Source organism: Mus caroli, unplaced genomic scaffold, assembly GCF_978045245.1.
Source record: "Mus caroli unplaced genomic scaffold, Mus_caroli_1 scaffold_12, whole genome shotgun sequence".
Classification (NCBI taxonomy): domain Eukaryota; kingdom Metazoa; phylum Chordata; class Mammalia; order Rodentia; family Muridae; genus Mus; species Mus caroli.
The window spans coordinates 66,649,591-66,662,581 of NW_028227267.1; the positions used below are offsets into that span (position 1 = coordinate 66,649,591).

A 12,991-nucleotide genomic window follows, 5' to 3' on the forward strand; every position below is an offset into this window, starting at 1 on the left:
CAGGTTCTCAGATGATGGATTATCTCTTCCATCCTTTACAGTTCTCTACATGTCCTAACACAATAAACACAATAGTTTTTGTTTGTTTGATGTTTTTGAGACAGGGTCACCCTATGTAGTCCTGAAGGTCATAGAACTCAATAGGTAGACTAGGTTGGCTTCAAACTCATAGAGATCTGCCTGCATCTGCCTCCTAAGCACTGGAGTTAAAGAGGTATGCCATCATACCTGCCTAAAGAATCAGATCCGGGATGCCAGAGAAATGGCTCAGCAGTTAAGAGCACTGACTGTCCTTCCAGCGCCCACATAGAAGCTAACAGCACCTGTATCTCCAGTTCCAGAGGGATGTGACATCGTCTTCTGACTTCCACAAGCGCATGTATGCAAACATACATGCAGGCAAAACACTTATACACCATATAGAGAGAGAGAGTCAAATATATGTATATATGGATGGATATATATATATATATATATATATATATATATATATATATCCAAATTCAATCAGCGCTTTCCTAGATGAAGCCCTGGGTTTGAGCTCTAGCATTGCATGAACCAAACATGGTGACATGTGCCAGTAATGCCAGCATTTAGGAAGAAGAAGCAGAAAGATCAAGGCCATACCTAGACTACGTAGGACCCTGTCTATATTTAAAAAAAAAAAAAAAAGAATGGTGTGTCTGGGACCTTCTTAGTGGGATCCTCAAGGCCTTAGATGTTTCTTGTTTCTCCAAAAAAAGAAAAAAGAAAAAAAAGCATGGGGGGAGGGGCAGTAGGAGCAAGGGAGCCGTAAGGCATGGGGGAGCTTCTCCTGTGGGCAGGTTTCATTGCTGGCTCCCACATCCAGCAATACCAATAAAATTGATGATAATAATTAAGACTGTCTAATCACCATGTGTTTGTTTATTCCCAAGAAGCCTCCTTTCCCTGGCTCCCATCATTACCAATTCCATCCTCATAGATGGTGGGCGTTAACTGCGCTCTAATAAAAGGCAGTGACTGCCCCTGTTTCCACCCCCACAGCCCTGGGTTAGCTTGGCTTGCATCCTTACCTCAAGGTGTGTGTGTGTGTGTGTGTGTGTGTGTGTGTGTGTGTGTGTGTTGAGGCAGGGTAGTAAGCTCTCTATTTTCAGATGGAGCAACTGAGACAGAGGGCAGAGGTCACAAAGAAAAAACAAAAAACAAAAACAAACCCACATGCAAAGAAACCAGTCTTTCTCCTTTGTAGCCTTCTCCCCTCTTGGAGGAGTATTCATCTTAGCAGAGTTGACTTCTTTAGGTCTGTGACCCCCTACCAGGGCCACTTGTAGCTGGCTGTTGCTGATTCCCAAGAGATTTGACCATGCCACACACACACATTTAGCCACTGGCCAGCAATATATACTGCTCGGTAACATTGGGCCATTTACTTCAAAAGCACATTTTTTTTTCTTTTAAAGGACTTATTTACTTTTATTTCATGTACACTGGTGTTTGCTTTCATTTGTGTCTGAAGGTGCCTGATCCCCTTGAATTGGAGCTACAGACAGTTGTGAGCCACCATGTGGTTGCTGGGAATTGAATCCTGATCCTCTGGAAGCGCAGTCAGTGCTCCTAACAGCTGAGTCATCTCTCCAGCCCCCTGAGGACATTTCTTACATTTTTTTAAAAAGATCTTTGCAAAGATTAAGGCCATGGGTAAATCGGAAATGCTTCTCTTTGCAGTAATAGTTGACAGAGACCCACAGTTGGACAACATAAAGAGACTGAGCCACTTCAGAGCAGTCAGACCTCAACAGGATGTCTCCCAGCCCTCCCTTCAAGGCTCCGGGATCTCTGCAAAAGTAGGGACAGACAGACTATAAGAAGCAGGGGTGGTGGATGCCTTCACAGAAACAATCTTTTCCAGACCAAATGGGCAGATGCACACATGAATTCAGAGACTGTGACAGTGTGCACTCGACCTGCATAAACTCAAGCCAGACACAAAGACCAGCACAGAGGAGGGGAAGTGGGCCCAGAGTCTCTCTCATCCCACGAAGCTATTCAAAATTGATATCTGCTGGAAAAGGAAAAGCTAGTCTTCGCCAATGGAGCTGCGCTGGGTATATCAACTATACTCCAGGGTAGGTCCCATGCTCAGGAGTAGTTGGCCATCACAAATCAGACTCCATGGTTCTGTTTGGTTTTTGGGGTGTGTGTGTGTGTGTGTGTGTGCGCGCACATACCTTTAATCCTAGCACTTGAAAGGCATAGGCAGGTAGATCTCTGAATTCAAGGCCAGCCTGATCTACAGATAGAGTTCCAGGAAAGCCAGGGGTACAAAGAGAAACAATGTCTCAAAAAAAAAAAAAAAAAAAAAAAAAAAAACGATGATGATGAAGAAACTAAGGTACTAACAATGATGATAACGATGACAGTAATGATATATCTAAGTTTGTCAAATGTTATAGACAGCCAGTGTGCCAATCTAATAAGAAGACGCTTCAACAATTCCATCATTTCGCACAACAACAACAACAAGCACAAAACAGCAAGTGTTGATTTTAGAATTTTCTGGGATATCTCTATTCCTGTCTCAGAAACAGGTGGGATTTCAAAATTCTAGGAAAGAAGATCCGGGGTGAACCTGGATCATCACTCAGTCTCCAAGACAGTGGGGTCAGAATGCCCAGGTATATGGATTGTGGAAAGATGCTTTAGAAACAAGTGGAGTCCTGAGGCTGTCAGAAGGGTGATTCTCCAATTCCACTCTTCCCTCCTTTCTAGCATGGTCAGTCAGCTGGACTTCTGCGAAGGTAAGATCAGATCAGAACCTGCTTCCTTTGGGCCAAGCACTCATTTCATTCTCTATCCCATTTTACAGAGATGGAGAAATGATAAAAAGGCATTCGAGGAACACTCTCGAGTTGTCTTTTATTTCCTCTCCTTTCCTTTTGTTTGTTTGCAACAGTGTAGTGATGATACACCTGTTATCCAGCCTCACTGATAATTCTCCTGTCTCAACCTCAGAGACTCATGTGTGCGCCACCCACACCTAGCTAGCAGTTCGGGGTTTTTTGTTGTTGTTGTTTTTGTTTTTGTTTTGTTTTTGTTCCCTCACTATCTGTCCACCTGCCAACCTTTCAGATCTGGAAGACTATTCGACCGGCGGCCCCACCTCCGAAGTGCGCCGAGCATCGCCGCTTTAAGAGACCGCCCTTTTGTCTCCCTGACCTCGTCCCGCCCCTCTGAGGATTTCATTGCGCCTGCGCCTGGAGCTTGAGCGCTGGGGTTGGGCAGGATCTGGTTCCGTGCAACTTTTAAGTGAGTTACAAACTCCGCCCCGAGACCGGTGCAGGTGGTCGGGCGCTCTGCCACCCGGGCGGCCGGTGAGAGCTGAGGTCCGGCCTGCCACCCGGACCCGAGACCAGCAGCGGCGCCCTCGACGGGGGACGAACGGTTCTCCGCGGCAGGAATTGTGGGACTGAGCCGCCAGGATTCGGCGGGGCGGAGGGACGCGCCCTCCCGCCTCGATCACAAGGCGGCTTCCTTTGCGAGGCCCTCTATCCCCTGGTTCCGGGTTCTCCCGGCTCCCCGCACTGCGGGGTCGAAGTCAGGGGTGGTGATCTCCGCCTACACCGAGGGAGAGGTGTACTGCAGCACCACTCAGCCCCTTGTCCCAGCTCCTGAGTGAGCGTCCCTCCGCTTGTCTCTCGGGGTCATCCCTCTAGGCTGTAAGGATGGTGTCCTGGATGATCTGTCGCCTGGTGGTGTGAGTATGGTCACTGTGAGACACCTCCCCCCTCCCTTTTGTCCCAGGATGCCAACCTGCCTTTGGGTGGAAACTGGGAGCGTTTGTAAAGAAGGGAATTTTTAAAAACTTCATGACCCCATTTCCCAGCACACACTTAACGGTCCTGGGGGTCTGAAGTGGGACCTGGTCACTGCATACCTTGTTTCCACCCTGCAGCCTTCTGGCCTGACAGAGACCCTTCCTGCAGACAGGTGCTGCTAGGGCTCAGGGCTTTTACCACTTACAGTCCTGTGAGAAGGTGATTAGCTACTGCTGTGGGTGGAGAATCTAGGTGTCTCCTTCCCATCTGAGCAGCCACATGACCCACCACCTTAGCTTCAGCTTCTGCAGCCTGCACCTCACTTTTGGATATCCCAATACCTGGCTCAAATGTCCCTCACTGCATGCTGGTGGCCCTGGGCCTGATTATGTGTAGTGGGAGGGGACAGCCTAGTGTTCTCACCCACCTTGTTGTGTGTTCTCAGTCTGTCCTGTACCCATGGGCCACCAGCGCAGGCCTAGGCAGGCTTGGGATGTTTGTAAACAGCCGGGTGGGGAGGCAGCCTCCGGGGCACTGACTCAGGCACCCAGGGTTGTGCAAGCCAAGCGGGAAAAACAGGCAGGCACTGCCATCTCGCACCCAGGTCAGGGGGAGCAGCCACCTGGCAGGGAGAGGGTGGGGCATGGTCCCCTCACACTTCCTGTGACTGCTGTTCCAGGCTCATATTTGGCATGCTGTATCCTGCGTATGCTTCCTACAAGGCTGTGAAGAGCAAGAACATTCGAGAATATGTGAGTGCAAAGAGTGGGGTAGACATTGAGGAATGGTCAGGGAGGTGGTAGGACTTGGTGATGCTGGAGGGCCTGGCCTGTCAGACTCCAGGGGCTCGATCGATGGTGGAACAGATCTCAAGTAGAGTGGTCTAGTGGAAGGAAGGCCAGCCATTATTAACAATGGCCATGGAGGATCTCGTGGGCGAAGCATGCTGGAGGGGCACTGGAACGGAAGGCAGTTTCTCAGGGGCTCCTGTCTAAGCAGATGTGGGAAACTGTAGCCAGCAATGCAGTGGGACTGGCTTTGAGGAATCTCTGGGTTGGGCAGGCTGGGGGCGGGCCCTGGCGGCTCAGGCTCTCGAGCTGAGCTCTGCACTCTGACCCACAGGTACGGTGGATGATGTATTGGATTGTCTTTGCGATCTTCATGGCAGCAGAAACCTTCACAGACATCTTCATTTCCTGGTCCGGCCCAAGGATTGGCAGGCCATGGGGTTGGGAAGGGCCCCACCACCACCACCACCTGGCCTCTGGCTCACACAAACCCCTCCCCTTGCTTACACACAGGTTCCCGTTTTATTACGAGTTCAAGATGGCTTTCGTGCTGTGGCTGCTCTCACCTTACACCAAGGGGGCCAGCCTGCTTTACCGAAAGTTTGTCCACCCGTCCCTATCCCGCCATGAGAAGGTACCTCGAGGGAGATAGAGCAGAAACAGAGGAGGGTGTGTCAGGGCAGTGTGTCAGAGCGAAAGCCCTGTATCTCAGGTTCAGGCAGCCAGAGGTGCCTGGGTCTTATTTCCTGTCCCTCTATAGTTTTGCTGTGGGACTGTGATAGGGGTTGGCTTTCCCCATCCACCTGGGTGATACATATGGACGACCTTTAGGGTTATGACAAGCCAGCAGGAAGTTGACGTGGGCATGGAAGAATGGAAGTTGTGGAGAGGGTGTGTAGTTGGGGAGTCCTGCTTTCAGTTTTTCTGAACCTAAATCTGTGGCTCCTGGGTAGGGCTCGTGGGATTACGACAACCAGTGGCATCTTGGGGTCTGCAGAGACGGTGGTTCTGTCATTGATCTGAGCTCTCCGCCCTGGGTCTGCAGGAGATCGACGCGTGTATCGTGCAGGCAAAGGAGCGCAGCTATGAAACCATGCTCACTTTTGGGAAGCGGGGCCTCAACATCGCTGCCTCGGCTGCTGTGCAGGCTGCTACCAAGGTGCCGTGGGCCCCGGTGATCACAGCGTCTCCCCCGCTCCCAGATCAGTATGAATCTTGTGCCCCAGTGATTAGCTGAAGGGCAGCTTCCCCGTTACAGCCCTTCCCCTTGCAGCCCTCCTCTGGAGTTAACAGTGGCTCCCATCCCTCACCTCCTAGAGTCAAGGCGCTCTGGCTGGAAGGCTGCGGAGTTTCTCTATGCAAGATCTGCGCTCTATCCCTGACACCCCTGTCCCCACCTACCAAGATCCCCTCTACCTGGAAGACCAGGTACCCCGACGTAGACCGCCTATTGGTAAGTGGTAAGAGAGGGGAGCTGACCTGGGGAGGTAAGCCTCTCTGAGGACTAGAGGCAAGCTGGGCGTGACCCTAGGCTTGTATAAATGCTCAGCTTTGCCCTGCGGGCCTCTCTTTGGCAGGATACCGGCCAGGCGGCCTGCAGGACAGTGACACAGAGGATGAGTGTTGGTCAGACAATGAGATTGCCCCCCAGCCACCTGTTCGGCCCCGAGAGAAGCCTCTAGGTCGCAGCCAGAGCCTTCGGGTGGTCAAGAGGAAGCCGTTGACTCGAGAGGTAAGTGTGTTGGAAGGACGGCATGAGGGGGGTGTGGATGGAGCTGCAGTGCCCACACCACTCAAGGTATACTGGCTTTCTCTTCCCAAGGGCACCTCACGCTCCCTGAAGGTCCGAACCCGGAAAAAGGCCATGCCCTCAGACATGGACAGCTAGAGTCTGCACACTGAGGCCACCTTACCTCTGGAGCCAGCAGGGGACCTTTCGCTGCTACACCAGCTACCTGGGTTCTGCTCCATCCAGCTTGTGCCTAAATGGCACATGGCGTGGTACCCTGCACAGGGAGACATTCACTGTACCAAAGCAGCCCAGGCCCGGGGCCTATTTATTGCCTTCCTCTGCCTTTTACTTTCTCAGACACGGGACCAGAGCCCCACCAGTCCCTACCGACAAAACGAAAAGTCCAACCAGCTGTGTTCATTCCTTCTTGTCCTTCAAAATACTTGACAGCCTTTTCCAAGGCCTGGTGTGTGTGTGTGTGTGTGTGTGTGTGTGTCCCCGTGTCCATACACTAGCTGCATGTTTCGTGTTGGTGAGTGAGGTCAGGCTTATGAATATTTTTATAAATAAATACCAAACAGTGTTTGGCCTCTCCTAATTTGTCTCTTCACATATGAGAATATTGTAGCTAATAACTCACTGCAGGCTCTGGCAAAGGGTGTAGCGACTGCTGGAAGATCTCTGTGCCCCATCCCAGCAGCAAGCATTCTTACGGTTGCTCCTAGGGATCCCTGTGGAGCTAGGGTAGAGCCTGGTGTATTGGCACAAGCCTTTGATTCCAACATGGTTGAGGGGGAGAGGGCAGGAGGATTTCTTTGAGTCCAGCATGGTTTACATAGCCAGTTCCGTATCAGCTAGGACTAGAGAGACCCTGTTTTAAAAAAAACAAAACAAAAAACAGTCAGACTGATCTTGAAGGGTCAGTTGGGAGTCAATACTGGCCCTTACAGGAAGAGGCAAAGATATGGGGAGCCTATAGAAACTGTACAGAGCAAACCTGAGGAGGCAGGCTAGGTCTTCCATGAACCTAGAGGAGTCACAGTTCAGTGAACACTTCCTGTAGACATTCAGATACGATTACGGTGAATTTGCACTCTAAGCCACGAGAGGGCAGCAGCTGCCTAGGGCCAGGCTGCCCCCACCTTCCAGGTCAAAGTGGGCGGGGCTCGGAGACGAGCCAAGGCCTCACCCTGCTGGGGCCTGGATGCTGATGGGACAGGCCAAAGGAATGATGCTTGCCAGCAGGGCCAATGATAGCCCTTGTCTGATGCTTGCCTTCTCCATCCATAGAGACCCAGACGCTTGCCCTGGGTTGACTTTAATCCATCTCCTTTGATCCCTGGGTCATCTGCCCCTAAAGTAGGAGGCACGTTGTACCCAGGGTCCTCCCTCCTCCCACCCCATCTGTCCTTCCTTCCCACTTCGGAGTCAAGAGTGCTGGTTGGAGGAAAACTATGAGCTGCTAAATTGGAGTGTCCTGCGAGGATTAACTCTTGGTGTAGGGATTATCTGGGTTTTATTGGAGGGGAAGGCACTTAATCTGTGTGGCTGATTTAGCCTCGCATGGACTGGGGTTCAGTGGCTTTTCCCTATGGCATCCCCTCTGTATGTGATGCTGACTCTTACTGTCTCATTAGTTCACCCAAAAGATGTGTTGCTAGGAACTGTAGGGGTGAGGAGACAAGTAGCCGCTATGACTATGATCCCCATTTCCCAAACAGGCACACAAAGGGCAAATGATTTGCCCAAGGTGGACTAGCTAGTAAGTGGCAGGATTGGGCTTTGGACTAGGCAGTCTGGCTCCAGAGTTGATGTTCTTAATCATTATTCAGTAAATGGGCTGTTCCTTGCCTGGGGGCGGGGGCAGGGAGAAGGAGTCTGGCATGTGTGGGATATTTGTTGCTCGTCTGACCTTGTGCTGAGCATTTCAGAGCTGGTTTCTTTGAATCTTCTCAAAGGGCCTGTTGTCCATCTTACAGGTGAAACGGCTTTCTCCTCTATAGGGGTGCTGCCTGAGAGGTGGGCAAAGTCACTTGGTCCTCCTGGAAGGACTGCTGAAGCCACTGTGCCCTGGCTCTGCAGAGCCCACCTCTGCCCTCCCCCCGCCTGCTTTGTTCTCCTGCTCCAACTCAGACACCTGTCTCAGAACCTTCTGCGCGCATGCCTCTGCCTTGCCTAGCCACTCACGGAGAGACTTCAGCCTTATTTTTACTGTTGTATCCCAGACTCCATGGTTGAACCAAGGTGTGATATTTTTTATAACTGTGTGATTTGTTGGTGAAATCCTGCTTAGCGTCTAACTTCTGCACTGAAACATCACCCCTTCCTCTGGGAAGCCTCTCTCCCTCCCCAGCACAGGATTAGAAGTCGTGGAGTCACTTGTCACCACGGTCATATCTCCAAGTGTGGCTCCCAGCCTCAGCTCAAGGCCTGACACCCAACTGAGACCTGAAAGAGGACTGTGACTAAACCAACACATACATCAAACATCTTAAACCTCTTCAGGGTGGGAGTGAACTTTTGCTTTGGTGGCTGTGCCATGTCACCTCAGTTCCACCACACAGCTTTCAAAACGCCAGTGTCTCTGGTATGGCTTGGCGAATGGCTGGGTAAATCGTATGGTTACTAAGCATCCTGAGGCCACAGAGAAACAAATGTGTAGAAGGTCCAGGTGGTAGGCATTTCTGGGCAAGCATAAACGTGAGCCAAGACTTGGGGCACTGGGTAGCAACCTGGGCATCCCTCAGAACAGCTCTGAGAACTAACCAAACACACCTTCACCCAACACTATCCTCCCCCTGGAGAAGGGTCCTGGACCACCACTGATGCTCTGGCCTGGCCTCTTAAAGGGAGGGCATCTGGTCTTGTTTCTACTTTCCAAGGACCACCAACTTTCTACTTGAGACCAGCGTGCCTGGTCTCCTCCCCAGGTAGGATCAAGGTTGGAAAAGGACCTGACACCAGAGACCAGTCCCTAACACATACCTTCTGTGGGTTCTGGTCCCACCCCCACTCCTCAGCTTTTCCTACTCTTCCTGGCCTGTTACCATGACAGCCGGGACTTCCTCTCACAGTCCTTTCTCTCTCCACTTCACCTCTTGCCATCCTTTTTTAACCCTCTGACTCTGACTCCATCACTGTCCCTATGACCTGTGGCCCTTCATTAGCCTGGTCACTTTCCCCTTCTCTGGATTCTGTCACAGCACACAGGATCCTGTGGCTTTATTTTTAGCTGCCACTCCCAGCAGCATCCTAAGCCTCTGGGTCCCACACATGCAGCCCTAGCCCAGGCTGAGTTAGGGGTCCTGGCAGGCACTGGAGGGGCTCCAGGGGGTAACTGTTCAGGTTCACATCCCCATTTCTCACCCAGCATCTGAGATTGGTGCCCACTAATAAGCGCCCTTCACCGCTGGTTCCTAAGGTTGGGGGATCCTGGGGGCAGAGCTAGCATCACTGCACACACAGGTCCCAAGCTCAGCCTGGAACACAACGGAGGCTAGATGGCAGTGGGGGGAGGGCTAGAGAGAGGAAGGGCTCCAGAAGAGGAATTAGGTCAAGGATGTGGGTGGGTGGGCGAGCGAGCAGAAAGGGCAGCATCTACCCCAAGCTTCCTCCTGGCTCCCGCAGCATCTCCACACTTCCCTTCCCTGTCCCCTCCCCCTAGTCCTGGGAGATTTCTTCGCCCTGTATCCCCCTTCCCCGTGCCCCCCACCCCAAGCATGGCCACAGGGGTGGGGGTGGGGTAGGGGGAGGCCAGCCTCAGCTGTCTGAAGGATGGAGGGGCTGGGGAAGCAGGGCTAGGTGCCCAGACGGCCGCGTGTGTGGGAGGGGATGTCCTCAGATGCCCTCCACCCGGCAGTCCCCGCTCTGACGTGGGTGCCCCCCCTCTCCCCGCCCGGATTAGTGGCAGCTTGGCCTGACTCTCCGGGGCTCCTTCCCCCGCCCTGCCTGCTGCCCACCCCTGGGCAGGGGGCTACTCTGCCTGAGGGGTACTGTGCTTGCCCAGGTAAGGGTCTCTGGGGTGGAGAAAGGGCAGCCGGCTGTCAGAGAGTCTGTGCCTGTCAGCACGAGTGTGTGTCAGCATGTGTGTCAGTTTGTGAGGGGTCGGGGTGGGCGAGGGCTGGGCCCATGTGAGTCTGAGGGTGCTAGTAAGTTTGCCAGGTCCATGGTCTGGTCTTGTGACCACACACTGGGTGGCTTCGCCCCCACCCGCACCCTCCCCCGTGTTTGTGTCTTTTGTGTATGTCCTCAGCTATGCTCCATCCTCAGGCACAGCACAGCCAGCTGAAAGGACTCTGGCCTGTGGCATAGGCTCTAAGACAAGGATGGGGAACGTGGTGGAGTGAGGGCAGTACTTCTCACCTCCATCTCCACTAACCCCTAAGCATTCCAGAAGACTGTCCTGAGAGCTCTGGTCTAGTCCAGGGAATATAATCTGACAGGCAGATATGGCGACTGGAGGTGCGGGGGTGGGTATCTGTTCAGCTCCCCTGACACAGTCCCTAACACCTTAGGGGAAGACAGCCACAAGCCCCCAGGACTCAGGACAGCCCTGGGTTCCACTCTGGCCACTACCAGGCCTCAAGCCACAGGACTCTCCCACAAGCCTCTGCTAAGGTAGGCCAGGGAACTTAGACGGGGACCACAGGCACGTGCCACCCCACCACCCTGCCCTGGAGCCAGGAGCCAGAGGTCAGGCTAGACCCCCTGCTGTTCCAGTCCCTGTTAGACCCTCCTCATTCAGCTCCCACAGCAAACTAGGGTCAGGTCACCTCCAAAGGAGTGGATAAGAAAAGGAGTATGAAAAACCCAGCCATGTAAACAACCCCTGCCAGCCTGCCCACCACAGACTTGGTCTCTGTGAAGGAGAGGAGCAAGGAGGGTCTGTATTAACAAGGCCCAAGTCGGAGCAGGCAGCTAGGATGGACGGACAGACCTCCTCCCCCAAGTACCTATCCTGGTCTTAACAATTGGTGAAAGGCTCCTTGCCTTCACTCCTGTCCCTTAAGTGAAAGACATTGGGCTCTTCATGATACCCCTCATCTTCAGAGATGGTGGAGGGACTTGGGACCAGGCTGTGGCCACCCAAATCCATTCCTTCCACAGCAATGGGGGCTGGGAGTGAGAGTAAGTGGTGTTGCTTCTGTTTCAGACTGGACTCGGGAGGCAGGGGAGTAGAGGGGCAGAAGGTGGGTGCTTTTAGGGAAGGGAAGCACCCGTTGGGCGTGTGGGTTTCTGTGTGTGTCTGAATCTGTCTGTGTGTGTCTGAATCTGTCTGTTTGTGTGTGTGCTCTGGAACCACCCCCGCAGAAGAGCAGGGATGCTTCCTCGGGTGGAGGGTGCCCTGTTTGCCCATTTCCTCTCCTACTCAATGTTCCCTCCCAGGAGCCACTCCCATGGGCTCCTCTCCAGGCTGGGCCTGGGAGCACCAAGAACATTGAAGATGGGGCAGCCCAGCAGGCAACCCTAAATGGAGCTTGCAATGCTTAAGTGCTTCTGGTCCCTTCACCTCTCTGGACACTGGGTAGAAATCAAGGCGCTTAGAGGAGGGAACAGACCAGATATCAGGTCAGGCCCTCCCAGATTCCAAAGCATAGTGCTTTGTAACATTGTGCCCAGAGAGGGATGCTGGGTAGGGTCTTGGGCCCGATACTATGAAGAGTGGCTTAGCCAGGTGATGATGAAGAATGAGGTAGGGAAGACACCAGCCATTGGGGTGTGCCCAGAGCTGAAATGGACAGGGAGAGAGTGGTCCAGCAGGCACGGGCCTGCTGGCGTGGGTCGCAGCACCCATCACTGACCCGTGAGAACCCGACTGCCCCTGCCAGCTCTGGCACTGACCCCTCCCTGCCGCCCCGCCCTAGCACCCCGGGGGGCACCCCGCCTCATCCTGGCCTGGTCCGGCCCCTCCCGCCCTTTGCTCCAGTTCCCGGGCTTGGCACCTATAGTGGGGGTGCTGCCCGCCTGCCAGGCTCCGGGCCGGGCCCACGGGAGGGTGGGGCGGCTGGGAAGCTGGCACACTGCCCCAGGGGAGCCTCTCTCGGCAGGCGCCCGGGTGCCGCGGGGGGGAGGGGGGAACAAAGGGCTCATTCTCCCCGTGCGCAGCCGGTGGCATCGCCGGGGCGTTGGCGGAAGCCCCCGGGGCTCAGAAGGGGGCAGGCCCAGGCGGGGCCGCCGAATCACGGGCTCCTGTTTCCCGCAGGGTGCTGGAGGAGGAAACCGGCGGAGCAGCTTCCCCACTCTCAGTTGCGCGTCTGGCGATGGCGATCAGAGGTCCTGCTGCGCTCTCCGCTGCGCTCTCCCTCCATTAGCCGCGCTACGCGGTGCTGCGCCCTCGCTGGTGCCTCGCTCCTGGCTCACAGGATCGGCCCCCCACTTCCAGGCACGACCCCCTTCCCCGGCCCCTCGGCCTTTCCCCCCACTCAGCCATCTCCGACCCGGGGCGCGCGTTCCCCCCGGCCCGGATCCTTCTCTCCCTCCGGGGACACCGCTCCCTAGCCCCGGCTCGACCCTCCCCAAAGCGCAGCACGGAGTCTCAGCGTCCCATGGCGCAACCCACAGCCTCGGCCCAGAAGCTGGTGCGGCCCATCCGCGCCGTGTGCCGCATCCTGCAAATTCCGGAGTCCGACCCCTCCAACCTGCGGCCCTAGAGCGCCCCCGACGCCCGGGGGGAA

At 54.3% G+C, this 12,991-nt stretch overlaps 2 protein-coding genes across 2 annotated transcripts; both read left to right on the plus strand.

Annotated features, from left to right (window-relative positions):
- The first annotated feature begins 3,239 nt into the window (after nt 1-3,239).
- Nucleotides 3,240-6,909, plus strand: Reep4 (receptor accessory protein 4). The gene is made up of 8 exons (XM_021181514.2): nt 3,240-3,736; nt 4,477-4,549; nt 4,920-4,996; nt 5,099-5,219; nt 5,631-5,744; nt 5,903-6,038; nt 6,163-6,317; nt 6,408-6,909. Exons 1-8 carry the CDS (start codon nt 3,705-3,707, stop codon nt 6,471-6,473), a joined length of 774 nt encoding a protein of 257 aa, XP_021037173.1. The 5' UTR covers nt 3,240-3,704; the 3' UTR covers nt 6,474-6,909.
- Nucleotides 6,910-10,224: 3,315 nt separating this feature from the next.
- Hrurf (HR upstream open reading frame) lies at nt 10,225-12,967 on the plus strand. Its single transcript, XM_085828754.1, has 2 exons — nt 10,225-10,323; nt 12,520-12,967. Exon 2 carries the CDS (start codon nt 12,863-12,865, stop codon nt 12,965-12,967), a length of 105 nt encoding a protein of 34 aa, XP_085684880.1. The 5' UTR covers nt 10,225-10,323; nt 12,520-12,862.
- The last annotated feature ends 24 nt before the right edge of the window (nt 12,968-12,991 follow it).

Excerpts from the sequence above, each read along its gene's own strand:
- Reep4 (XM_021181514.2), top strand. The coding sequence starts at position 3,705 with ATGGTGTCCTGGATGATCTGTCGCCTGGTGGT. Across the intron at positions 4,550-4,919 it reads GCAAGAACATTCGAGAATAT|GTACGGTGGATGATGTATTG; the intron begins GTGAGTGCAAAG and ends TCTGACCCACAG. Across the intron at positions 5,220-5,630 it reads CCCTATCCCGCCATGAGAAG|GAGATCGACGCGTGTATCGT; the intron begins GTACCTCGAGGG and ends CTGGGTCTGCAG.
- Hrurf (XM_085828754.1), top strand. The coding sequence starts at position 12,863 with ATGGCGCAACCCACAGCCTCGGCCCAGAAGCTGGTGCGGCCCATCCGC.